Source organism: Falco punctatus, assembly GCF_963210335.1.
Source record: "Falco punctatus genome assembly, chromosome: 8".
Lineage (NCBI taxonomy): Eukaryota > Metazoa > Chordata > Aves > Falconiformes > Falconidae > Falco > Falco punctatus.
The window spans coordinates 32973585-33001552 of record NC_137588.1 but is presented as its reverse complement, the minus strand read 5'-3'; the positions used below and the strand labels follow the sequence as shown (position 1 = coordinate 33001552).

At 44.3% G+C, this 27968-nt stretch overlaps 1 protein-coding gene across 1 annotated transcript; it reads right to left on the bottom strand.

Moving 5' to 3' along the window:
• Positions 1 to 42: 42 nt before the first annotated feature.
• On the bottom strand, positions 43 to 21300 carry SCTR (secretin receptor; the record flags this gene model as incomplete). The annotated part of the gene is given in 17 exon segments (XM_080398260.1): positions 43 to 2057; positions 3078 to 3119; positions 3303 to 3441; positions 3537 to 3628; positions 6360 to 6429; positions 6937 to 6997; positions 7086 to 7239; positions 8427 to 8559; positions 9527 to 9624; positions 9914 to 10017; positions 13913 to 14023; positions 16952 to 17078; positions 20972 to 21022; positions 21026 to 21052; positions 21056 to 21073; positions 21076 to 21156; positions 21160 to 21300. Coding segments are annotated over 17 exon segments (1626 nt in total). The 3' UTR covers positions 43 to 1880.
• Positions 21301 to 27968: the final 6668 nt, after the last annotated feature.

Sequence of the window (27968 nt, the reverse complement as noted above, 5' to 3'; positions counted from 1 at the left end):
CTGGGACAGAGTGAACCCCCGAGAAGGCTGGAGGCTCTACTTGGCTTGGGTAAGTCAGGGAGAAATGAGATCTTTCACGCAAACATGCATGGAGGGGTCTCTCGGTTCTTCCTTAGTCACTTCTGCTCTTCCTTCCACTTGCTTTGGCTAAGTTTTAAAGGACAAATCCAACTCAAAACCTTGCCATTTCCAAAAACTTAAGTTTAAAATTAATTCCTGGAAACACTTGCCAGCTCACTGCTTTATATTTCATTATTTTTTTCCACCCCTCCTGGTGTTAAAAGAGGTCCAGCTCTCCCACTGCTGGGTGACCTGCATCAGCCGGCAAAGCCAACCAGGCAGGGTAGGCTGGAGCAAACACCAAGCCCTCCCTCCTGCCGATGTGCCCTTCCTCGCCTGGCTGCCCGCAGTGCCTGCTTCAGCGGGGAGGATACAGGCTGTGCAGTCTGTCAGAAACAGCAGGAAAAAAAAGACATTTTCCTGAATCTTGGGGTTTGAAACACTGCTAATAGCACTCAAAAACCTGCTCCTGCACAGGTAATTTAACTTTGAAAGCATCCTTAGAATTCTCTGCATGTTTGCCTTCTGGCAAAATGGCAGAAGTCTACCATGATGGTTTGGTGTGAATAAAAGCTGGTTAGAGCAGTTTGGGCCAAGCAGTTGGGGAATGCCTCTAGGTCAGCATTTGACAATGTCATGTAGGTGATTGGGAGGAGGGGGAAGGGTGATAAGCATGCTTGCTTTCTGTTCAGTCATCTTTGCCCTTGAAGAAAACCAACTTGAAGAATTGCCCCAACTAGGGAAGTGCAGATGCAGACTCAGGTAGAAGTCTTGATTGCATTTGACATATGAATTTTTATCCCTTTCCCACTAAAACCAGGGAAATTCGCTTAACAATTTTATCCTTAAGAACGTAAAACTGTAATAGAAGCTCAGATACCTTGTGACAGCGTATCACAGTGCACAGTCTTGCAGATTTCAGCATGCTGAGTGATCATAGACTTTTAAGATTTTTGCCAGCCACTGTGGTGGTGTTTTTCACAAGATAGTTTGTGCTGTCCAGTTCAATTGAGTTTTTAAAGTCTCAAGGGTTTCATTGCTTCCCTTCAAAGACTAGCTGGACAAGTCTTAGAGGTACAGACACAGTAGGAAAAAGCTATCTTAATGAAGTTTTCTTGGCCACCCTTGGAATATGCTATGATAGCTTTTTTTACCATTTCAAGAAGATATGAAGATCAAAATTGGACCACTGTTATTTCCAAGGTTTCCATTGTTAGAAGAGGCAAAGGAAGAAAACCATCTGAACCTGCCACTGTCGCTGAAGCAATGGATATGCAGTCAGAGGGGAAACTGGAGCTCAGCTGTGCTTCATGTTCTCAGTGTCTATCATTTGTGACCCCAACAGAAAGACTTTGAATGTTGGTAAATTTTAGAGATTCATTAATTTTGCATTTCAAACCCATGGGCTGTGTTAGAGGGTGGCATAACCTTCATAGTACAAGATTGAGTGTCCTGCCAGCTTCAACAGCAGAAGAAATAGAGAACACTCACCAACCTGGCTTAGCCTAGAACATGTTGAAAAGCCACATGGAAAATGAAAGGTCACATTTAAGGTAGAAATAGCAGCTGAAAAATACTGGTGTGGAAAGAAACACAAATTACTATGGCTAGAAGCCCAAGGAAAAGCATAAAGCTTTGGCCCATTTTGCCTTGCAAAATAACTCTGGTGCTACACAGGATATAAATGAACAGATGTGCTTCAAGAATTGTTGATCTATAGCCAAAGCCCGCTTTCAGATGCATACACAAGACTCCCAGCACGGTCCATGGGACTTAACCATGTGTATCTGAGCATGGAGGTATCCTCCAGGTGTATAGTGTTAAAGCACGCTTGATCTTTGGAGGGTTGCTCTCCTGTGCTCTGGTGGGCTTGACCTCACCATCTGCATCTCTTGAGTTAAGCCACTTCCTCCGTTACTTGCTGAGGCACTGAGATGCTGACGCAAGTGTTTGCTTAAATGCCACTGCCTCCATTTTCTCTGAACTTCCAGCTGAACCTGGGTAGAAAGATCACAAAATACTTAGTTCAGCTAGTTTACCTTGGAGCCCTGCATCATGGAGAGCAGTATAACAGGAAAAGGAGAGCAGGTAACCTTTGCCAAGGTTTGGATTTATTTCTTTAACCCCCAGTTTAAGGGGTTAGGGTAGGGCCTGTTTCTTGTCACTTCTACTGATACTGTTGTTGCAGCCACACAATTTTCTGTTAACCTCTTTTTCTGTTTAATTGCATGTTAAAATGTTCACAGTCTAGCTGGCTTTAGTGTTTGGTTTAGATTTTCCCAAGATTTTGATTTTAGTTATAAAAATTGGACAATTTTGTATACTAAGGTAAAAAAAAATCAGATTTTCTTTTCAAAACAACTTTTTCTGAACCCTGTTGAAGGATCAGTTGAAGTATTTCAAACCCCTCCTCCATTTCAAAGTGACTTTTTCTTCCAACCATAGGCAATAATGATTTTTTATTCCCTTACAACAACCTCAGGATCTCCCAGGTTTGGATAATGTTTTTCCCCACCTCTACCAGCAGCAGCATTTCAGAGCACAAGTTCTAGCCCAGAAGCCTGGGAGTTATCATGCAGCTACAAAGGAATGGTCCCTCTTCCAAAAGTTTTACTTATGAGAGGCCTAATAGATTTGGACTGGATATAGCTTTTGATAAATTCCTTCCCAAGGATCAAGCAAAGAGAACAGCCATAGGATGACAGATAATAGCACCATACATCAGAACCAGTTGAATGCCAGTGTGACCGTGTGCAGGATGGTACTCCCAGCCTCCGTTCCCAGACAGTAATAATGCTATCAGATTTACGAAAAGGCTGCAATAGTTGAGAGGTGAAGTTTGCATCTGGCATACAATTACTTAAGTTTGCCAGATCCAGGAGGTATTTCATGAGTGACGTTGGGTAGCTGGGAAAAAAACCCTCAGATAAAACATGCAATTCATTGCAGAACGTATCCTGCTGATTAATAAGGCATGCTTGAGCAATAAAAAAGAATGTTATATACACAAAACTCACCTCACCATTAAGAAAACAATAAAGTACAGCCACGACAAAGCCCTAAAAGATAAAAGAACCATAGCCACAGAATTAGAACTGCAGTTTGAGCTTTTTAATGGGGATGAAGCATCTCAAGGGAAATTGGACAGCTTGGTTTTGCCATTGGAACTCTGCTCTGTTGCAGAGTTATATGTTATACCTATTTTTCTTATTTTAAAGAAATATTAGCTTGTCAAATATTACCTGGAATGATCCAAGAGCCAATTCGAAAAACAGCTGAATTTCCATTGTGCCACTGCTTGTGTCTTCTGGGAAAAAAGCAAAGATGATGTAGTGGACCCCAAAGAGTGGGATGAGGAGGAGCATTGACTTTGCAAGTCTCCTGAGAATGAAAACAGAGGGGAAAGCCATTGTAGACAGAGCAAGAAGAGCTCAGGTGGGCTCACATGGCATAAAGTCATGATGTAAGGGACATACTTGTATTGGTTGAAATCACTGCTCCGTCCTTCAGGTGAGCTGAGCTTCCTCATCAAGATTCTTAAAATGTTGACAAAAAGAATGAAATTTATCTGGAAAAAAAGAAACAGACCAAAACACAAAAGGAAGGACATGAAAATAAATAATAATAATAAAAAAAAAAACAAATGCCCAGTAAGCATGCACATAACTGCTAGGTATCAGCAGAGCCAGTTTGGGGTGTTTTGGCTGAGCAGGCAGACTAGAGGGGCTGGGGCTGGCCTGTCCATGTCTCTGTCCCCATCCCAGTCCCTGTCCCTGCCACTCCAGCCTGCCCTGAAGTGCTGACTGCTTTCCCTGCTGGATTGCTGCACCTTTAGTGTGGGGATGGTGATCAGGGCTTATTATCTGGGCATATCACCAAATGGCAGGGAGACCAGGCACATTGGTAGGATCCCTTCTGGTGCCAGGTTCAGACAGCCTCTGTGCAGTCTTTGGATGCCAGCAAAGGGACAGCACTGGAGCTGCCCATCACTAACCAGGGCTGCAAATGCACTTTGTTCCGTGCCAGAAGACGCAGCATGGTTTGGGACGATGGAGGCAAAGCAGTTAAAAGTGGGGATAGGAGAGAGTCGACACTGAAGTCCTTCCTTTTGCATTTTCCCCCTCTGCAAGGGTGGATATCAGATAAAAATGCTGATGTCCTGCTCAGTTTGGGTGAAGGTGGGTGAAGCAATAGCTGGGTTTTTTTCGTTCAACCCTCAGGCAGAGCAGGAGTGGCAGGGGAGGCAGAGCTGGCCTGAGCGTGCCCCTCTCCCGCGGCCAGCATGCAGTACTGGGAAGCGAGCTTGGGTAATCTGCCCTTTGCATGTGGGCTCCCAACATCCCCTGTGCTCCTCCTGCACCCACAGAGCCTACCACAGCCCTTTTGCAACACGCTGCACCATGGCAGGCCCTTATCCCTCCCCTGCTCCTAGAAACACCATCGCAGTGGTGCATCCTCTTCATGGTGGTTTGTACATGCCTGTGGGTGATGGAGCAGGGGTCTGAGGTGCTGGGTTTTCCTAAAAGAAGTAGGTCTACTGTAGATGGGACAGATCCAGGATGTCCCTGGGTTTCCTGACTTATTGGATTAAGAGGGAGCAACTGTGGCTGTGTGGTCTGGGCTGCTGAGGGTGTCTGGGGAGGGCTGGAAGTTTGGGGAGCTGGGAGGAGCGAGGGGTGGGGAACATGAAGGAAAGGCTGAAATATTCCGAGGGTGTTGGGGGGGGGGGGGGAAAGAGGTTCAGGTCTGGGGGTTCTGGGTTCTTTTAACCCACTAGGCCAGGTATGCGCAGTGTAGGCTGAGCAGGACTTTTTGCTGATGAAAACTCCTGGGGAAGGCGGGACGGTGGGGTTCCTGCTGGGAGGGATTGCCCGCGGGCAGCACAGCAATGCATGTTAGCCTAGGAGCACAAAGGAGTTTATCGGCGTCGATTTTCTACCCTTTGAACTGCTGAGGACTGTGCTGTGAGGAATAAAGAGATTAGATCTGAATTCTGAAGGACTGGCTGTTTGTTTGTCTGTGGCTATGGGCTTGAGAAAAGCCTCTACCTTTTTGGGTAAAGAGGCAGAGCCGTGCTGGCGGCTCCTGCCTTAAGTGGCTAAGCTAGATGTGATCAGGATATTTAGGAAACCTGGAAGGGCATAGTGGGTGGTGGTCATCAAAAGATAAATTAAGATTGTGCTTTTTGCCTTTCAGAATGCCTGGGCTTTGTTGGCATTTAAATAGTGCTGAGTAGCTCCTGGAGCATAAGGGTAGTTTCATTAAGAAAAATAAATGCTATGGCCTCATTAAGTTGATCCTGAATCACTTTTGTGGTCTTCTGCTGATCTTGTGGGCATGAAGGATTGCTCACTGGTAAATGGGAGCAGAACTTTAACCCACCACCTCTGCTGCCTGAGTTTCCAAGAGATTGTGCAAGTGTTGCAGTTTCTGTCTTGCAAATATTATGGCTTCTACAGGCAACACAAAACCCTCAACCATCTCTTGGGTTCTCACATGGAGTGTCAGCGGGTTACTTGATAGCCACTAGCAGTACGCGTGTTTCTAGTGCTAGGGCTTCAGATAGGTCATTGCGGAGCGGTGTGTCCCAGAGCATCTCTGCTGGGCAGAAAAACTATTTCCAAGAAGCAGCTCCAGCCCCTCGGTGCCTAAGGCTCTGAAGATGAGCACCAGCAAATACTCAGACTGTAAGTGCGGAGTATTAATGTACCAAACTACTGCCTCGTACTGGGTAGGTTCACACTGGGTTTCAGTGCCTGTGCCTTATTTCAGTGAGCAATGCCGTAACAGTATAATTGTGATCTACTGAGATATGGTGCATGCAGCCTGTGAGCTGCTTTCATTGCTGAAAACAAAAGCTAATGGTCATGTAAGGCAAGTTGTTTTTGGCTTTGCTGAGAGAGGCATTGACCGGGAGACACAAAGGTGATTGTACTGAAATGTACAGCCACTTAATTTCTCCTCCAGAGCCTTCCTTGAAACAGTCCAAAACAAGCTTCCACAAGCCAGCCAAGTTCACATGAAATCAACAGGATGTGGAAACCTGATCTTCTTCAGGCTCTTGCTTCTTGGGAGGACACTCTAGCTTTCCTTGTGAACTTAGCTTCGGGGCGTTAGTTACTTGACTAAATCCTGCTGAGCAGAAGTTGCTTAAGCAGTAATTCATGTGTCACACCAGTCCGGGCACATGTCTAAGATCAGTTCAGTAACACACTTCTAAAACATGTTGAGCAAATGATCTCTGACTTCATGATATTTGAAGATACACTTTGAATCTGCTTGTCCCAGAAAAGACTTACAAAAATAGACAAAACTACAGGGCCTCTAATGATCCACCAGGTATTGGCATTAGTGTTAATATCCCAACACCTGTAAAAATAGAAGAGAAGGTGCAGTCAGTTATCAAAACACTGGTGTCTGTTCAAAGAGGTTTAGTCTGTTTTGCACTTTAGATAGGCCCCTATCCCCTTCTACAAAATTATTTTCCTGTTCTCAGTTAGTGGTACAACATTGCTGATAAAAACCTGTCCACCTGCACTGGACAAAAGTATATCCTGCCCTTAAAGTACAACCACTGTTCAAAATTTTGGAAGGGACAAAAGAAAGGAGCAAAGTTTCACAATCAGAAAGTCAAATACAGATGCTGAAAACATCATGGGCTGATGAAAATTGAGCCTTTTTCTTAGATTGCTCAGCTGGGTGGGCCTCTACATGCATCCATGCTAGGATCCACACTCAAACCACAGCAGGGTAGTAGTTGGTTTGTTTGGTTGACAGTGGTTAGGAATGAGCAGGAGCCCGTGGAGCAGACTGTATGGGTGGGGGCTGCATGCTCCCCCTGGCATGCCACCTTCCCCCACTCTCCACGCAACTTACCCAATATTTTCATGGAGTTGCCTCGCAGTTGCCCATGCGGCCACAAAGACGGTTGGGGCACCTGCAATTGGAAAAGCTAGTTACTGCTCCACAAGTCCCTCCCAAAGGCAAAACAAACCCACATTTATTCTTACTGAAAGAACCAGTACCCCATCCGAGGGTGATGAACCGCCAGAGGAACTTTGTTTCCGAGAAGAAAGAAATAACCAGGAGAGTATGGAGGTACAGTCCCTCCACAAGGAGCCAGCTGTAGTTAGACATGATGCAGTACTGAAAGAAGACCATGGTGAGCTTACACCCAGCCTGAGGAAAGAGAGGATAATTAGCTTCTGCCTGGGTTTGTATCTACCTTCTAACAAAGACAGAGCTGTAAATAAATCTTGGCGGACAAATGGAGGGATCAAAATGGGTGGCCTCGAGATAGGCATTTACATGACAAGAAAGCAGGGCTGGCACTTGCAAATGCATTAATCAACTGCCTGGATAACCTAATGTGTCATGGACACAGGTTTGGGTTACTGTCTCAGAGGAGTTTCACTATTACTACCTTATTAGTATCAGTAGCACTAATATCACCTTAGAGAAGCACGTGAATGGTGAATGTATTTATCAGTCTTTTTTTTGCCAAGAAAAAGGGTCGATAAGACAAGTTAAAATTTGCTTAGAATGTTCTTGTTTAGAAACAAAAATCCCGCAAAACCTGGGGGAAAAGTTTTTCTTTGGTTTTTTGTTTCCCTTCCAAAATCTTATCTTTTGGTTTAAAGCATTGAACATCATCTCCAGCGCTCACACACAGAGACACCCAATTTTCAAGATATTTTGCTGCCAATAAAAAGAAAAAGGAAAAAACAGTCCAAAATTTAGGTGGTTCCTTTTCCAGGCTCTCTGGGTGCAAACCCCTGTCTTAATATCAGGTCTCACACTGCAGTGTAAGTCAGCAATATTTAATATGTTCTTGTACTTTTCCTGCCAGCCCCATCTACTGGGATCTAAAATTCATGTAAGAATCTCCACCCTGGTGGTGTATCCTGTGTTCACAGCCCAAGACACCTGTGTTTAGCCATTTCTGGGTCAATATGCTGAACTCCTGGTGTTTTCTGTGGCCATCTAGTCAATGCAGTCAAAGTGATGAATGCAGGTACCTACTTCAGACTGACCTTGATGCCCTCTGCTCCAATACTTGTAAAGGCATCTATAGCCAGGAGAAACCACACCTGGGTTTCTGTGGTTATGCTCCAGCCTGGCCTGCTTTTGCATCCTTATGCCTCCTTCACCCACACAGAATACCATCGAACAGGGAAATCTCAACCAGGAACAACCCACACAAGAGATCAAGGGATGGAGAAGGGACAGGGCATACCTCTCCTCTCCCGTAACCCCGCAGGCTGAATAGAAAGCTGGGACAGATATTTCCTTCCCTGCATACTAACTACTGCTAGGATCCTGCTGGGAAACTGAGGCATGGAGCAATCTGGAAGGCAGAGGGTTACCGTGTATGCCCTGCAGTAATTTGCATCTTCAGAGGAAAACAAAACAGCATCCTTGATGAAGTTGGACGAGGCTCGCAAAATGAATGATGTGAAGAGATGCATGTGGATGTAGTTTCTTGTACAGCGAAGCCTTCTGTTGCAAAAAGAGAGAAAGATCCTGTGAGGTTACGTTCCTAGCCAATGTGGGCAGCTTGTGGCTGTAAACAGCATGTTCAATCCCTATTAATGCTAAACTGGCAAATTTAGAATGCTGTTTTTCTGTCTGTGAAAGGAAGGCTAAAGCATTTCTCAAGAGGGATATCCTAGAGAAGACCTTAAAAAGCTAGAGTCACATCTGCTCCATGCAGGTACTAAAACAAGCTGAAGGTTGCCAGAAGGATTGTGATTTCACACCAATATACTTGTTCTAGCCTCTCACCCTCCCTTTTTTCTGGAGTAACATGAACCTAAGGTGTTTATCCACACCTGGGTGGATTTATTTGGTTTGCCTGCACAGTGTGCTTGTGTCTGGAATGTTTTCTGTACTAAATCTCCACATAATCTGGGTCCAGAGGCCATGCAGCCTGAAGACAAGTTTGCAAAGCAGTTGAGGTTCCTTCTGCCTGGAGGTGCAGCCCTGACACTTACTGTAAAGGAAATTCATTTCACTGAATAAGCAGCAAAGTACAAATTCCAGGTTATAAGGATGTGTGAAGAAAAGCTGACTGTCAGATCACTGCTGTAAATCTGAGACACCTTCCCAGAAGTCAGTGCAGCAGCACGTAGAGCAAAGTTTTAGCCACAGTCTCAAGTGGGGAAAAGACACTCTTCCCAAGGGACACTGAAGTCATGGGAAGACCTCTGCAGGGAGGTGGTGCAAGTGCCAGTCTGAAAAATACATCCAGCTACATTTTGAAAAGGACAGGGGAGCACAATGTGAGGAACAGCCCTGACATTTTCTGGGAGACAAGACTAAAAGGTCATTTTTGTTACTGATTTCTGTGAAGGTTTTCAGAAATACTTCCATTTTTAACTTGCCCTGAAAGCCAACAGAAGGATCTGTGTTGGCTGACATGACCAAAAGTCCTGGCCAAATGCCAGCCAGAGATGCTTCTCCTCACCTGAAAGAGGCCAGCACCGCTAAGGCTATCATCAGCGTCACAAGGGAGGTGCAGTACCCGATGGTGTACATGGTCTTCAGAATCATGAAATAGGAACGCTGCAGGGGAACATGTATTTTTACATCTTTACCTTCGACTGTCTGGTAGAAATCAGCCCATACCAAGAGAAAGATGTCTCCTCCTATTTAACAAATTTTCTTGTAAAATCAGCTACTGAAATTTTATCCCAAGCAACCTGTTCTGATAATTTGGAGGAAGTGTTTATGCTGAAAAACATCTGTCACAATAACCCCACCTGAGTTAAATCATAGCATCATTCAGTCTTAACAAGTTCCTCCCCCAGAGCCCCAAGGCAGCAGATCTGTGGTCACAGGCACTCAGACTCACTCTTGCCTCGTTTGCTGTGTCATTGACATTGTAGCCACAAGCGATATCAGGTCTTGGATATGGGTCTGACCAACCTTCGCTTGTACAGTTTCGGTAGACAAAACCTGTGTGGTAGCAACAAAAAAAAGACAAAACCAAGTGTGATCATTTCTGATTGTTTCTTCATTCTCCTTGGGAGTCAGTAACAAACATGTAGGTTACTCCAAGAGCAAAGAGAGTATTGTCCCCAGGCAGTGCACTCCGCATAGCTGGTGGTGAAATGCAGCTGAGCTAATTATGTTGTTACTTGCCCAGTGTACTTGTGTGGGTCATAATATTGTTTGCCCGCTCACAGATGACTGTGATGGATGTGTTTTTATTAATTGCAACATAAATAATACTGTTCAGTACAGCTGGTGTTTCTTGGCCAGTATTCCAAGACCAGCAAACACGTGACTTGTTCAGTCACAGATTCATGCTCCACACAAACCTGCTACTTTCCTGAATGCTCCCACCTCCTTACTGTGCTTTGTCATGGTCCAAAGAGAACACAAAACCTTAGATGGTCACAGATTTTTAGTGAGATTTAAATGAAAACCAAAAAGCTTGATCCCACAGCCAGGTCTGGGCATTATCTTACACTTTTGATTTCCTCCTCCCTTACGTGCAAATTAAAGGCTAGGATGGGATTTCCCTCACTTAAGTTAGACTTCTAAAAGCTAAATTCTTGAGTCCAACTGTGTTCCTCATGGCTGTCTTACTAGTCAGTGGAGAAAAAGAGGCATTTGCAGAATTCATCTCATTTTCAGACAGACATCGGCAAAGGGCAGTTTATCTGACCCACTTCTGCTGGGATGACTGACTTTTAGACTCCTAAAGCTGAGTGAGATGGATCCCCAGCAAGTTGCATGTGGTTGAGCAGGGCAGGTTCAAACATGTCCATATTCATGTTTAGCACCATAGTGAAAGTGGAAAGTCCTGCCCTGCACACCTTACAATCTCATTGGAAGAAAATGACCCTAGCAGGCATGTAGGTTACATGCTGAAGAGAAGAGAAACTTCCACAAAGAAGTAAAACCGCTGCTGACTGTCCTAATCATGTTGATCTGTCAGGTAGGAGCCACACTTGAGAAACACGGAGTGAAATCCTGGCTTTGCTGTAGTAATGGCAATACTAGCAAGGACTTAGGACCTGAAATCAGCAGCCCTTCGTAGCAGAAGCCTTGCCAGAAGACACCATAGAAGTCTGGTTTTGCCCACACATTAAACCATGGGGACTCCAGGGCATCCAGTTCCAGCAAAACATCCCCACAGTGTTGAGGATTGGAGGGAGATGCATATACAGCAGTGTTTGGCACTGGTTTATGCTCTTTAGAGCCCTGCTGGGACTGTCAGGACAAAGTCAGGGCTCCTGCTACCTCTGGGCTAATTCTGGTGACCTGACAACGTGTCTGCACTGGATTTGAACTCACTTCTGTAAAACTGCAAGGTACAGGAAACATGCTGAGACCTCCAAGTGGGAAGAACTCTGTCAGACCATTAATATGATGCTTTTGTGAACATCTTGTTCCAGCTTAGCATCTTTGAAAGGGGCAGGCTTGCTTTTGTAGCCAGATCTTCCATGCCCTGCTGTAGTGCAGCAACAACAGGAGAGAAATAGCTCTCCCAAACAGTTCTCCCCAACCTGCCTTGGCACTCAGCAAGGGAGCAGTATGATGGCAAATTCTCTACTTCAGCTTCAATTGTTAAGACACACGTACTAACTCGGAGTATTGCGTGTATAAATATGCCTGTAACTGTTTTTAGCCTGAGGATGTCACAGTAGATCAGACAAGAGGTGAATTTCTGTGTTGGTGTGTGCATGCAATTGTGTTATATGCAAAGCATGGGAAATAATGCAGGACGTATTATGTTGATGGATATAAGCAAAATTTTAACAGTGCTACTTGCTTATGGGTGACACACGGTGGGGAAACTGCAGCATGTTCCACTCAGAGCAGACTCAGGTCCACACTGTGTAAAGATCTGTGCTTGGTGTTTACTGGTGCCTTAGAGGCTTTTGGAATTGCCTAGGCAAGGGGGAACAGGGACTAAAGGGATGGCTGTGAAACTGGGGCCATCTGATGGGGCATTTTCTGGCTCTGAATCCCCACAGTTGTCACACCTTTCCTCATTTCTTGCCTGAGACACAATGTGCGGGTCTGGATGTGAACTTGGTTCCAGTATTATTTTGTTTCTTTGGTCTGTTATGTGGGAAGAGGCCAGACAGTCTGGGCTGCAAATGCAAGCCTAGATGTCAGCACAGAGCTCAACAGCATGGAGACCAGGGTTTGGTCAGAGCTCAGAGCTATCTCAGTCCCTGAACATATGGGTCTTTGGCGTTTGTGGCTGCCCATCTGCTTTGTAAGTGGTGAGGAGAGAAAACTTCTATTTTTTCTTTAAGCAAACAGATTTTTGTTTTTCTTTTGCAAAATTGCTTCAAACAGGGCAATGACTGTAGCAGTAATTAAATGCAGGAGTCACAAGGCAACCGCAAGTATAAGATCAGAGAAGAATGTGGCTATGAGAATAAGAATAAACTATTGCTGACTTTGACTCAAAATGCCAGACGCAGAGGCCAAAATAAGATGCAAATGCCAATGGACCATGTCTTTGGTTTATGATTTGAACACTGTCACTCTGATTGTTGCTTATCAGAAGTGGTTCAGCTCTCAGCTTCTCGATAAGGAGGGCAACTAAAGTTTAAAGCTGTTAGACTATCTCCAAGATAACCCAATGCATATTTGAGATGCAAGCATGACCTTTGGACGTACAAATTCCTGTTTTCTGCCCGGTGCGAAGGCCAGAGGCAGGGAGCAGTTCCCTCTAGCGGCTGAACCAGCAAGGAACCAGCAAGAACCAAATTTCATGCATTTACGGTCCGGCATCACTATGCTAAGGATTTGTGAACACATGCCAGATGGATGATTTCTTCAGCGATCTGTGTCCTTGTGTAGTTTATCCTCTGTCTTTAAACCAGGCTACAGGATTCAATGGGCAGCTACTGTTTGTGTGTACAGAAAGTAGCAGGGTATTTATTTTAATCTGAATGGCTCATGTCTGATTTTATTTAAAGAGTACTAAGTGCTTCTCCTCTGATTTATCTAATCTTTATTAGACAATCTAATACTTGTCTCCCATTCCTCCCTCCATAAAATGAATCTGTATGCTTTTCTGTAAGTAAATTAATCCATGTCCTATAACCAAAGAATGCAAAACCCTCTTCCAATTTGAGTTATTAACTCGCTAAAGAGAAATGTAAGCACGTTTCTTGGGCATTGCTGAAAATGAACAGAAAGCAAGCAGGGAGTCCTACTTGATAGCTTATGATTACTGTAGCATTCTGGAAATAAATTTCACTTCATTTCTAGCTTAGAAAGACAACAAATGTTGCTTGAGCTTATCTCTTTTTAAGTTGTTTGGTAACTGAACCTGAGTTCCCATGAACATGCGCCACTTGTGTGGAGCTTGTCACAGCCAAGGGACAAACCCACAGTGCAGTCTTCCTCTTGATGAAGGCAAAAAAGGGATCTTTTTCCCCTACCTGCCTGGCTGTTTTCCCAAAACTTGTATGAACTTAACTGTGTGTGAAATTTTGTCTCCGTCAAGCTCAGTTGAGATCAGCCACTGGCTCTAGGAATTATTAGAAGTGGAAAGACAGGCAAAAATACATAAGCACTGAGCCTGAGTGAAGAAGAATCTTTCCCTTAAGAAACCATGCTAAAACCCTGCTTTTCAGTATAGCATTTGCTTCCTGCACTTTTTTCCACCTGGCTAAGAAAAATAAACATCTTGCTACTTTAATTCCAGGCTTTCGCACATCTAGCTTAGTGTTGGAAGTGGAACTGCTAAGTGACCATCAGCTGTTAAAAGAAACAGGGACACATTTTCACTTCAAGTTCAGACCTGACAGTGGCATCCCTGTACATAACATTTTTAATCAAAAATACCTGAGCAAGAAAAGCATATTTTCAGTGTTACCTTTTTTCCCAGTCAGCATCTGGAAGAATTGAGGGCAGTGAGCACTGACAGTCTGTCCCACGGCAGATGAAGGCCAGCAGATCATGTTATCCCACATTCCAACACATCTGCCTGTGGAGGGGGCAACAATGAAATACCATGCACCATCTCCCAGTGACGAAACACTGTGAGACTTCTCCCAACAATGAAACACTATGAAACATCTCCAAGCAATGAAATGTCTCCCAAGGACCAAGGCAGCTAGAGGAGCAAAGATGCTCAGTACTCTGAAAAGCAAGGTGGATGAGATAGAGCAAGTCCTGCTGAGACCTGTCAAGACTTGGATGGGACAGAACAGGTCCTACTTGCTTCAAACCAGCCCCAGCAAGTTCCATGCCTGTCCCATTCTGGTCCTTGACTCCACTGGTCTGTACTAGCCAGAAAAGAGCAACTTGGGGCATTGTGAACTTTGCATCAGGCCTTTGGCTAACCCTCTGTCTCCTGGTAACTATTGAATGGCCTTGGAAAGATGAAGGAAACCAGATGTGAGTTTTTTATCCTACCTTTCTGTCTTTCTAAAGCTTCCACTTTCACCCTAATGTTTTCCTTCCATACCCCTTTTGTAAACAGAAAAAGATACAACTTGACTAGGAGTTTAAACAGCTTCAGAATGATACTAGGGAAAGGGCAGAGAGGAGCAGTATCGATGTCATCCTGTTATCACCATAGATACACCTCTGCTTGTTCATCTGTTTCATGATGCCAAGACTGTCCTGGAGTGAATAACACCAACAGACCACTCACTGGGCTTGGCCACAGCTCTCAATAGCTTTTTTTGCTTCAGGAGAACAAAACTTTGCCAAGCTCTGTCAGTCCTTGGGAGTGTAAAGGGAAGGTCATCACATTTACAGGCCAGGGCAAAACATGGATACACTCCAATATGGTGGCAAAATCTGACCATACTGATTTTTTTTCCAAGGCCAGGCCTCTGATAGTATGACATACCTGTTGGAGGACCCAGCTCGGAGCAGCCGTTGAACCTGGAGTCCTGCTGGACTCCCTGCAGTCACAAGCCTGTGGCTCAGTTGCCCTCCCTGCACTTTCTGCCACCCAAGGCCTCTATCAGACTGACTGCCACTGCCCAGATTCACCCCATTTCCTTCAGTTAGGCATGAGAGCTCCTTATTTTAAGGCTGGGCTTGTCATGGTCCCCTCCTACAGTCAGGGTGTGAGGAAGGCTTTTCCAGCTGTACCCTTGCCTTGGCTGTGTTGCCTTCTGACAAGGCTGGTAGACATGCATCAAGGAGTCAATAGTCAGTGGAGCACAGTGTGACAGTGATCTCAACTTAGACATCTTGCTTAGGTGCTAGAGGCTGGCATGGGTGAATTTTGGCCTGTGGTGCAGAGTGTTAAGAGAGAAGACCTACAGATGATGCCCTTTGTGCTACACAAAAACTGCAATCCTGGCCTTTCTTGTTTTGCTCTTCTCCAGACATAGGCTGAAATCATTCAGGCCGGTTCCCTTTTGCCTCTGCTTGTCATTAGTTTTAGCAAAACCTTCTCTTTGGGTTTTGTAACGTGATGGGGAAAAAAAGAGGCCAGAGGAGCATGCCAAGACTACTGTACACCTGGCGGGTCCTGACATGTGCCAAATGACCTGCATGCTCACTGAAAGTGGAGGGGAGGAAGTGCTGAGCGAGCACTCTTCAAACACTTCATGCTTTATAAGGCCAGCCTCTCTCAGCCTGCAAAAATATTTACATTTCTAGAAATGTGTTGATTTCCTCCTGCACAACAGTCCTAGTGCCTGGAAATACAGAGCTTTTCACAGCCAGGGCGTTTCAACTCTGATGTCCCCACCTGTGCCAGTGTGTATAGGACTTGGTAACCATTTACTTCCAAGCAACAGTTTAACAGCAAATGATACATCACCTTGGGTGACATTTATGCCTGGCTGTGCTGCATTGTTTGGATTATTGAACCTTCATGCCAATGCCACTGGCATAAAGCCCCCAAATCAGACTCAGTGCACAGAAAAAACACGGTAAAATTATGATGTTGGGATGATCTCTGCCCAGGAGAAGAAAACAAAAACCAGCTGAGCCATTCCTCCTGCAGGTGGGCTTCTTGCCATTCCTCATGGAACAAAGCCAGTGCCACCCACCCCTGCCTAGCTAAAGAGCTTCCTGGATGGAGGCAGAGTACAACAGCACCTCCCTGGCATCCCTGTGCTCTTCAGGACCTCCCTCAAGCAGCAAATAGAGCATCCCCCCAGCAGAAGTACATGGTGTCACCATGACCAGAGCTCCAAGACCTCCAGCAGCTTCCCTCCCCTTTCTCCCTGCACCTGAGAGAATTATCCCACCTTCGCTCATGCACAAAAAGGAGCATAACCATGACTTGAGTTATATTAATGCAACACTTCTCCCTTCTCCAAGCTAATGCTATCAAAAGCACAGAGTCTCTTTTTCCCTATACTGCAGGAGCATAAGAACTTTGTGCTTGATTCACCCTCAATTAATCAGTCCTGTGTGTTTATGCCACTTTCACAGAGATGTGAGCATCACAGCAGAGATGGCACCATGGAAGCTCTGTTATGTGACAGTAAGTTAGAGCAAGGAGGAAGCAATGAGGACCTTCAGGCCACATGATTCAAATGTTGGCTGTTGGTATTCATTGATTCTGAAAGCATAGTTAAGTAAATTTGCACTTACTGGGCAGACTTTGTAAAAATTTCCTTGCCCAAGGTGAGAAGAATTCCAAATCCTCTGCAATTTGCAAGATTTTGTTGCTGATGGGCTCCCTAGTTGTGAGGACTGCAGTTGAGCAGCTGAGTAGAAGGCTCCTACAGCTCTTGCTGTCACAGGTCAAAATCCCACTCTCAGAGCCTTATAACAGATCTTACCTGTTTTTCTGCTCCTAAATGCGAGATACATATAGGGTGCATGCCTTCTGTGGGAAGGAATGTGGGGTTGTCTGATTGTGAGTCCACGTAGCTCTGTGAGTCCACGGAGCTCATCTGAGAGTGGTTTTTATCATGCATATTAATTCAGCCTTTACCTGAGCTCAGGAGCAGATAGTTTTCAGTTGTTCCGTTCTTCACCTCCAGGGAAAGCGTCTCAGCACAGTTTTCTTCCTCCTTTTTCAGGACACTCAGGAGGTCACAGACAGGTGGGACAGCTCTGATCTGCAAATTTTAAAAGCAGTGGAATCAATTTGCCTCTTATAACTTACATCCCCTTGACAGGATTTACCCTTCTTAGGCTCACATTTCTCATGCAAGCCAATCAATATGTGGGTAATATTTCCTTGAAATGTAGTCTATTTTCCTAATTAAGTCTGCTTTTTTATCATAGCAGCAGGCAAGCACAGACTGAGTTTCTGCCTTCTCCTTTTTGCTGACATTACTGTTATTGAGAAAAATGTGTTATTCTGGGAAAGTAAACACATGAGCAGGATGCTCTTCCAAAAGACTGCAGAAACATCCAGGGCACTGCTGGACTCTCCTAGAGCAACAAAGAATTACTCACTTGCCCCTGGCAGTGTTACACCATAGACCTGGCAGGTCATTTTTCCTGGCAGAAGTGATCCAGGTATGCCCACTGGTTGCAGACCACCCAAGCCTGTTTCACTGCTGCCGATTACGAAGCTGCAGGAGCCAACCTGAAGGCAGAATCTCGCCCTGATTCTTGTGAGAACCTAGACAGTAATTTGCTCTAAAGTCGTTTTCTCATCTTCCCATCTTGCCCTAATCCTCCTTTCTTACAAAGCAGTGTGGAAGTGTTAGTCTTAACTCAATCCTTACGTAGAAATTAAATGTGCAGTTCATTGTATGTGTAGCTGAACCTAACTGAATGTACAAAACAGCTACTGACCATTAAAATGTCATGTATTAAAAATCATTGCAAAATTATTTGCAGGACAAGGTCCAAGTTGTTATGTCTTGCAGGAAAAAAGTACTTGTACCATTATTTTACCAGTTTCTGTTATTTTTTACAATAAAAATACTGAATATAAGTGGGTTCCCATTAAAAAGAGTTAAGTAATTCCTCCCTCATGAACAAAACCAAAAATCAATCAATTTCCACTATGGAACTCATAGGTACGTATATATCTATATATGCGTATGTATATACACACATACTTAAAAGATTAAAAACAAGTCATCAGGATCTATTATTTGAAAATTATCAGACAGAATTTTTTAATGTACTTTATGCAGGAAAAGTTAACCCAGCAGCATCATATTACTACTCAACCTAATCAATCTTGTAGCACTGCTGATCACTTTCAGATTAGATTTAGGAGAAAGAATGATTACTGAAAACCTTGTAATGAGAATTATTACTTTTCTACAATTAAATTTTAGCCTAACAGACATCAGCAACTATATTCCCACTCGTTTTGGCTGGAAGTACTCTGGGTATTGTATTTCTGAACAAAGTTTGATCTTTCCAGCAGTGTATCATGCCTCATCTAATTGGTCTGTTGTGTTTAACTTCAGCATCTTTCTCCCTTGTCTTTATGCATTATGAAATAAATAAACTGAAAGCCATTTGATTTTGCATAATGTAATGAATTTTCTGGAATCACACATGCAAAAAATTCAGATGAAATAAACTATCCTCTGATGCCAGGACTTAAATGCATTTGTAATGCATGCAACATTTGGGAAAAAAATAATTTTAAAAGCCGCTTAGTCTTTGAAAAAACAGAAATGTCTGACTGGCGTAACATGTCTAAAAAAACATAACTGCATTTAGTAGTTTCAGTTGTTAGCTGAAGGTTGAATTTGACAATTTCTAAATAGTGACAGGTTTTTTTAAACTTCCATTATTTATCATTCTATTCTTTATATTTTATTATGATAGTAAAACAATTTAGCACATTTTCAGAGTTCACAAGTACAAATGTGACAATTAAGACCAACAACATACTTCTGCTGTAGTATCTCTGTCTACAAGTTGCTGTGAAAATATGTTAAAAAACAATATTACTGCTGAACATTTGAAGTTGCCGACAGAATGGGTCTGGTTTGGACGCAGAGTATTGAAGATGATACTGAACATACATAAAAATAAATGCCACCAATCACGTTAGTAACAATCTCAGAAACAGGAAAATTCTTCATCTTAAATAAGCTTACACATCTTGTGGGCACCATTTTCTTTTAAGAAATGTAGGTCCTAAGAAAGCTTTTACTCAAGAAAGATTTAAAGCCTATGTTATTTCTTTATGACTAGCACGAGGCCACATGCTTTTAGCGCGTTCAGCTGTGAAGACCATGCTGATGCTCTGACACAGCATTATTTTCTTACATAAAATGTGTTGCTCAAGCAGCAATGTGGTGTAGTTAATGCTTTACAATTGCTGTTTTAACCCACCAGGTGATGTCCACCCTATTCTTCTGATCAAGTAGATATCACTGCCTGGTAATAGACATGTGGGGAACAGGCTTTTAAACCCAGAGGAAGCAAAGAGCCTCCAGGTGCTAAAGACCTTGTTTTCCACAAATGCTGTTGCTTGGTTGGTCTTTGCCAGTGCTGGCATCTGATGGGACAGGCTGGGTGCGAGTGGGGCCATTGCAGGTCTGCTGCCACTGTCTGCTGGGTGCTGCAAAATCCCACTTCCCATGGCACGGCCAGGTAACCCAGCTCTACTATCAGCTGCACTCAAGTCTTGCTCATATTTACCATCCGCAACTGGGAGCAAACAGTCTGTCCCCACGCCTTGAAATCAAGGAGGTAAATGGGCTTCTCTGTGCATGGTTTCTTTGTCTCTTCCCGAACAGTTCACTGAAACAGCTCACAGCCCACAGGCTGTCAGATTTTCATGAGGTGGCAAGACATCCTCATATTTTCTTTAAAGACAATATAAGATACCAAAAACATTCCAAACAGAAATAGCTGTGATAACTGGATGTCCAGAACGGGTGGAAAGCTGCAGTTTGTGACATTGTCAGCAACAGCCCACTACAGTTTTTAACCTGTGAAAGGAATAGATCTAAACACTACTTAATATAAATAATATTTGCAGCCACAGAATTCCCAGCTATTTATTTTGAAAGTAAGTGGGTTTAGTTTAATGAGAGGATTTAAAGGAGAACAAAAGATGCCTGGCAAAATCAAAATAGATATTTTGAAGGATTAGAAAAAGAACAAGTGGAAGGAGACGCTCTCGGTGGCACCCCGAGCAATGACATCTTTTTACAGAGTCCTTTAGATAGAATCTAAGAATAAGAAACCAAAATTACAAGAAAACCATCACAGTCACTATTTTTATTGTGGAAGACAATCAAAAGGAAAAAACATTTGCAGATTGCATTCACTCTGCAATTAAAATGTCTAGGCAGAGCTCAGGTTTTCTTGGAGTCTGAACCAAATCCCCTGCTGGGACAGACAGACTGATTTTTCCATTAGTTGCAATGAAACAGTGATTTTTTTACAATTGCTAAGAGTTTACTCCTTTCCCAATTTCTCACACCCAAGCTGGACATATTTCAGTCTGGGTTTTATATGCTTTCAAAATCTGAATAAGCTGAGCAGCACCTGGACGTCACAGCCCAGGTTCAGCTGTTCTTCCTGACCCGTCTGAGCACGCGGAACTCAGCAGCAACAATCTGCCACATAAATTCCCAGTAAAGTGATAAAGCTAAAAGAAATAAACCAAACTTTGTCTGTCAAACATCACTTTGCATCCCTTCAGTCTGAATCAAGGGAAGCAGTGGCAGTCGTGGGTGTTCCCCTTTAGGGAATTGCTTGCTGGTGTAAATCAGCAAAGCTTCTCTAAATGGCATCAAATCTTTTCTCCTTCATCACAGAACCTGCTATGTTTACCAAAGCAGGTTAGTAACACTGCTGTCTATATAATAGGTGGGGAAACTGAGGCACCCAGCATCTAGCCATATGACCACTGTCAATTAGTGCAGGAAGCAGCAGAATCAAGAAGGAAATAAAAAAATCCCAGGCTCTACACAGACCTTTTTAAACAAAGACACCACAACTTCATGGAATAGAGGTGCGCACACTCAGACAATATGTGATTCCATGCAATTGGGAATAAATAGCTCTGAGCACCTACCAGTACAGTTGAAATCCAGAAGATGATCACCCAGACAGTCCACATAGTCAATCACAGTCTGTTTCTTTCATCCCTCACGCATCAGAGGTCACTGGTCTGTCTGTATGCTCTCCAGTTTGGTTCCTAGCTCCTTTCACTTCGTCCCTTTCCCTCCTCCTTTTTTTCCTTCCCAGCTTTGACCATCCTTAGCCAATGTTTCTCTCCAGCTGCTGAGCCCTAGAGAGCATCAGCAATGACAGGACACCTCCCATCCCCCTCCATCTTCCAAGCTCTCCTCCTCCTCTGCAGAAACCTCCTGTCCCAAGAATAACAGCACCTCGCTTGAGCATGGTCCTACTATCGTTTGCCTTCCCTCCTGACTATTATTCACTGGTATCAATGGGTGTCCTGGGGAATGATCATTCCTCATGCTCCCATGATAAGGGACTGAGCAGGACTCTCGTGTAAGATGTCAGTCCCCCAATGGCAGAGGCAATCAATCAGGGGGAAACAGAGTCCTGGAATAAGTGCCCTGCTGAGAAACAAGAGTTGGAGGAATGCGATTCAGGCTGCCTGCGCTGCCTCTGCTCTCCACAGCTCTGCACATGCCTCCCGCAGGGAGCACACATCCCAGAGAGCCAGAAATCAGGAGGCTGGCAGAGCCTGCTGCAGGAAAGCCGGCTACCCGCACCTCCCATCAAGCCCAGGCAAGCACAGCTGCCAGAGCTGAAGACAACCTTGAGTCTGGGATAGGTACCAGAGAAAGGGCAAACAGGGGACCTGCTCTTCCCACCCCTTGCAATGCTGAATGCTCCTGGGGCTTCACTATCTCATCCAACATCCAACATCCAACATCCAACATCCAGAGAAATAACCAGTCTGCATTTCTTCCCAATGCTATAGGTTGCAAGATGTCATCACGTTTGGATCCCTGTGTACCTTGTTGGTGTGATACAGATTCCAGCTGTCCTGGGTTCCCCATAGGCAGTTCCTCAGGAGCCCCCTTTCTCTGGCAGCAGAGCGCTCTTTTGTTTTTCCAGGTTTTGTTTGTGTGGCATAACCATTGTAAAGGGGATGTGTGCTTACCCTGGCTGTGGGCTCCCAGCTGCCAAGGCAGGCACTCTAAACCCTTGCTTGCCAAGTTCACTTGTGGCTCAATAATGAATATGTCTTTAAAAAAGTGACGAAGTTTGCACCATGCACTAGTGCTCTTTCTCAAAGCACTGTAGTCCTCAGGTTGTGTCAAAACTTCTTTTACTACCTATTCCAATTTACCACTTCCCATCACGCCAGACAGGTCAAATGTGATGCGGTGCTGCCCAGAATGAGGGTGTGCTCCAGTTCTACTAGTAGAGTCAATGACTACAGCCATAAAACATATGGCTCATTACTTGTGCACTGAAAATCTGGCCATTGGATTGAGCAAGTCATCTGCTGAGTAGCACCATGAAGGAATCCGGGTTTCCTAGTGAATGCTGCCCTTTCCCATGCCAACTCTGACCACAGTAACTCCAGCTCATCTCTATATGTGCTCCTTAGGACCATTTAATTGCAATGCTCTTTGTTTCCCTACACACCACCCTCATTTCTCCCCACATGTCCAGAGCAGGAGTCTGGCAAGTGGCAGTGTTTGCTCTAACCCCGCACTATGTCTGTCCTGCCCTGCTGCCCGGTTTGTGTGTGCTAGCTACCCAGCTGGCACACTCACACAACACTTGCCCTTGCAATGGGCAAACAGCTCAGTCTTTGTTGCCCCTGTCCACACTAAACTTGTAGCGATTTCCATTTCTTGAAGAGCTCTGCTTTCCTGCAGTTTGGTTGAAATTGGTCAAAGGGTTAAACTGTTGTTTAATTGTTAAAAGGGGGTCTGAGAGGCAGCCAGACAATATCATTACAGTAGTCTGAAGAAACCACATTGGCAATGCTTCATCATCTCAGTGGGGTGCCAAGTCATTCTCTCTCTTCCTTTGGATGAAGGAATATTTTATTATTTCATTCATATTGTAACAGCTTCCGCTGAAAGCCACTGCTCTTGCTCGTGTCTGTGCAATTGAGGGAGCTTTGCTCCTGAACGTGCTTTCGAATGTGCAGCATTTTCTGAAATAGGCGATGGTTACCCGGGACTTTCAGAGAGACGATGTTGGACTTAAATACCAACAGTGTGAATGAAGAGCTTAGTATTTTGTGACCCTTCCTTTATATTCGTGTGTAGGCTGAGCGTCTGAAGGAAGCTGGATGCAAAATAAAACCTGGAAAATTTTCATCTGTGCAAATCATTGCTTGACTCGCAGCACAGCAGATGTCAGTGCAGCTGGACAGTTTGCAGCAGGCTGCGAAACCTCGGAGCAGCAGCAGACTACAGAGAATAGTTACCAAGAATTCACATATCCTGAAATTACATGTTTGTTTAATTAAGCAATGTAGCATTGCACTTGGCTGCATGCACCTACCTTTATTCCTACTCCATATATCTATTTTACATTTGTCACAGCTGCAATTTCTTTCAAGTCTGTAATCTAAACCAGAAATAAAACATCAGAATTTGTTCATGCAATCTTGAAAGACTTCTAATTGTAACTTTAGGAGTAAATAAAATAAATTACTTTGCTTTGTATTACTCTGGTTGTAGGAGTGTTTACTTATCAAACACTAACCAACTTTGATGTTAAATATTTATCTATTAATACTTAAAATTTCTGTTAGTGCTTCAGCCTAATAATTCATTTTTCTCCCTCCTTTGCTAAATAATTAAATTGTTTGCAATGCCTCTATTACAGCTTCACAGTCAGGCCACATATTTTTCATCTGATATTTGCAGTACAGAGATAAAACTGAGGTGAGAATCACCTATTTAAATCCTAGTTCACAATCTTTATTTAAACTAGCCTTCCCAAGAAAATCTGCAGATTTGTTGGTTGATAATCTCCCCTTTTCACCTACCTTTTCCACTGATTTGCTACCTCTTAGGGAAACCTTAGAGAGCTTTTCCAGAGGTGCATCATACTCAGCTCCTCTGATGTGGAAGTGGAGATGGATTCTGATATACACTCAACTATGACTGTCCAAGCAGACAGAGACAGACATGTGAACTGTGTTTCTGTGGGAGGAGAAATATGTTAGCATGCTATTTGCTGTACTACATTCCCAAGGCCTTTTTCTTGGAAACAGGAACAAAACCCCGGCAAGTCTATAGACCTAAGCAAGTTCAGCACGGGGCACTGTGATTAAGCTCTATAGCTGGCAAGTCTATTTTCAGTGCCAAACTGTGCCATGCAAAAAACATAGTATTAGGCAGAGACATCTCCCCTTGCCCCAGGGAGCCGACTGGAGGAGCCCAGCCTGCTTAGAGAGTTCTCCAAGAGATCCATTCTGGCAGAGAAAAGAATTTCAGCCATCTCCCCAGCTTGTCAGGTGGAGACCAAGCTGTCTGCCTTTGTTTACTCAGCTATGGTGAATGGATAGTTCGGAACAGTGCCAGCTTGCTTTCTTCCCTGATGTCTGAAATGGTCAAAGCTCCATCAAAGGCAGACAGCTGTGCACATGGAGCTACATGGAGGAGGTGCATGCACCCAGGAGAGGAAGGCTGAGATGGGAGGTTAGGTGGGCAGGAGGTGTTTCGGGTACATCTTTGATGGATTATGTGCCTTTAGAGTGGTGTAGCACATGGGGGCTTATATAGAGGTGAGGCGAGGACCAGCTCCAACAGAAAACATGCTGTGAAATGGTGGGATAGCGAGCTGCTGGAGTTCACACAAAGGGTCTGGAGCTGATCCTGAACTTTCGCCTAAAGCCAGCTTGGATGTTGTCATCACTGGGCATCTCTCCACAGGCTTGTCAAGGGTGTAGGCTCCATTCTTTCCTAATCTATAGCAACTACATTTTGCTAAGTATGGGAGCTACGTTCTGGGAGTTGAATTTTATGATCTGAAGTTTTTTCTTCCTTCCTTTTTTATTCAGAGTGTTGCACTAATTTTGGTCACATTTTACCTCTTCTAGAAAAGCTGAAAGGGAATAATTTTATTCTTAGAATACGTAAGAAAAATAAAAAGTTCTGGAAATATTTCTGGCTTTTTATACTAAGCCTATGTTTAAGATATCACGGCAAAAACAGCAGGGCTGTGAACACAGTTTGTCCCAAACACACACTCATGGCAGAAGGAGCTGGGGCAGCCAATATTCTCAGGTTTATTTTTCATGTTGCCTAGTGCAGGGTATCAGTGCAGATTTCTTCAGTGTTAATCTTTCTCTTGGGCTCCTCCATTGACCCCGCTGGGTGTCTGGAGGGCTTACAGCTCTGGGACAACATTTATAAGGGAACGCCAGGGGATCTTTAGAAAAATAGGTTGTGTTACCCGAGGGAGCCACACTGCTGTGTTTAATTCATCATTTCTCAGCTTCATCAACCCGTCCAGATTGCCTGTTTAAAGCAAAAAATAATAATTGTGCTTTCCCTTCTCCCCTGTACACATGCAGGTGAACGTATGTCATGGGTGGTAAGAGCAATGCACTGAAAACTGTTTTTAAGATTATGTTTCAGGGGACTGCTGTTGAACACTGAAAAGTGAGAATATATACGCAGTGGGAAAAAAGAGATGGTCTTTTTTTTTTTTTAAATATTGTAATAAAACTTTCAAAGTCTGTTTTAAGCCAGGCGGGCCCCAACAGGCACTGCAACCCCAGCTGGCCTCACCTCGGAGCTGAACCTTTATCTGAGCCTTACCAAGGAAGAACAAGTTATATGCTAATACAGGAGGGTTTTTAAAAATAAAAGCGTCGGTGCCGTGTTTGCGGCCACACCGTGGATCCTGAAAACGATTAGTAGGGGGGGAAAGGAAAGGAAAAAAAAAAAAAAAGAAGAAAAAAAAGGGTGTTTTTTGTCTTTTTTGTACTTCGGCCGTCAGAGCCCGCCGAACTACAGCTGAGGGGATGCCCCCCCCGCCCCGAATCGGCGCTCCCGAGCACGGCGGGTCGCCTCAGCACCAATCCCCCCCGCCCCAGCCGCGAGTGGTGCGGCCCAGCGGCGGTGCCCCGGTGCCTAGCAACCGCCGCGGCCCGCCGCGCCGCTGAGGTGAGTGCCGGGCCGGGCCGGGCCGCGCAGGGTGTCCGGCGCCGGGAGCCGCCGTGAGGGGAGGAGCGGGCTTAGCAGCGGCTCCCTCCGGGCCGGGGGGACGCGTGTGGCGGGGGCGTGGGTTGTCTGGGCCTGCGGCGCGGCGTATCGCTCGCAGAATCTCAACAGGGCAGGGACGGGACGTCCAGCTCCCCTCCGACCCGGCTGGAGGTGGAGGAGAATGTGGCACCGGCAGGGGTTACGTGTTGTTTGTGGAATTTCTGTCCGCTAAGAAACTCAGCTAGCCTAATTATTTAAAGTGGACCTTAAAAGCACTTTGCATTGCTCCTAAAGCACGGGGATGCTTTTGCAGGTCTCATGCAGTGTGTAAGGGCAATAAACTGCATCCCTTTCTGGTGGTGAGGTGTGCTGGGAGCTCTGAGACCCAATGGGATTAGAAAGACCAAGTGCTGATGGAAGAAGGGTGATACCCTGGCCTGAGGGCATCTGAGGTGGGTTTTGCTGTTACATCCAAGGAAACCAGCATTTCACAGCCTCAGAGTTCTCCTGTGGGTGGCTTTACACACACACACACCCCCCAAAAAAAAAAAAAAGTCATGTTAAGGATAGCACAGGTATACAGGTATCCTGGAAAACTTAAGAACGTCAGGCTATCAGAGATTCCAGGACCTTGGCATATAAACATTTGTCCTGTATTAGCCCTCTGAAGAATACTGCAGTGTGTTATTAAAGTTGGTGAGTGATGATGATAGCATCACTTTAAATTACTGATAAGATTACATTGGGAATCCTTTTTAATATGTATGTCTACAGTTTTTCAAAACTTGTATTCCTGATGGAGAATACTGACCAAGAGAAGGAGGGTGACAGCTGTATAAGTTAAAGTTGAACACCACAAGTGGAAAGAATGTAAGCCTTATGTTTAGAATTTTTTTAAGTGTGTTTTTCTCCAAGTTTGGTTGGTTTCACTACCTCAGAAGAAATTTACTGTTGTGCACAATAGTATAGTTCCTCTTACAGATTTTCTGCTGCAAGTAGAAAATCTGTACTTGGAGTTACGGAGTGGAAAATATTATTGGGGCTAGGGTTCTGGTAGCACATTATTTTAAGCTTCTTGCTTATTTATTATTTAATACTGCACAAGGCCATAAATCCAAACAGCAGTTTATAAGCTTGAAGCACCTCTCGACTTCTGCCTGAAAGATCTAAAGCAGACTACAAAATCAGACAAATACCAGAGATGAGACCAAAAAATGTAATGGGGGGAGATGGACCTCTTTAGTCCTCAAAAGTCCTGATTTGGTTATGTTGGGCATTGCTTTGGTGCTCTCTTCTTCCTTTCCTCCCTCCAACTTTTATTGATCAGTGTTAATTTTAGATTGGGGCCCTTTAAGGTCTTTCAAGCCAGTATGAAAGTGTTAAAATGACAAAGAAAGCACAATACCACTGCTGGTATTAACAATTCAATTTTGGAACTGTTGAATCTTCAAGTGCTGCCACAGTGTGGATCACACAGTGGAATTCTGTTGTCTGAGCAGCTAATCAGCCTTTGTGGCACTGCTCCAGGAGCAGGAAGGTGCCTTGTGACCGGAGCCTGGCAGGAGGAGTCTATATTCTCTAGCATTGGGTGGGTTCAGCAGTGCACTGATACTAATGTGGCACCATCCCGAGCTGCACACCCATCTTCCCGTTCATGAAGAACAAATACAAAATGAAGGGTTTTCAACCCACTTCTTGATGGTTGAGAAAAACCCAGCATGGCTTTTGAACTCAGTACTTTTTCCAAAAGTATCTTGTCTTTTTCTCCATGCAGTTCTCCAGTTCATAGGAGAGCCAAGGACTATGTGCTGTATTTATGAAGATAATTTTTGTGGATGGATTGTGTCTGGTGTCCTTATTATGTAATATTTGCACTTGTCATTAGAGAAGTTTATGTTCTGATAACTGTGC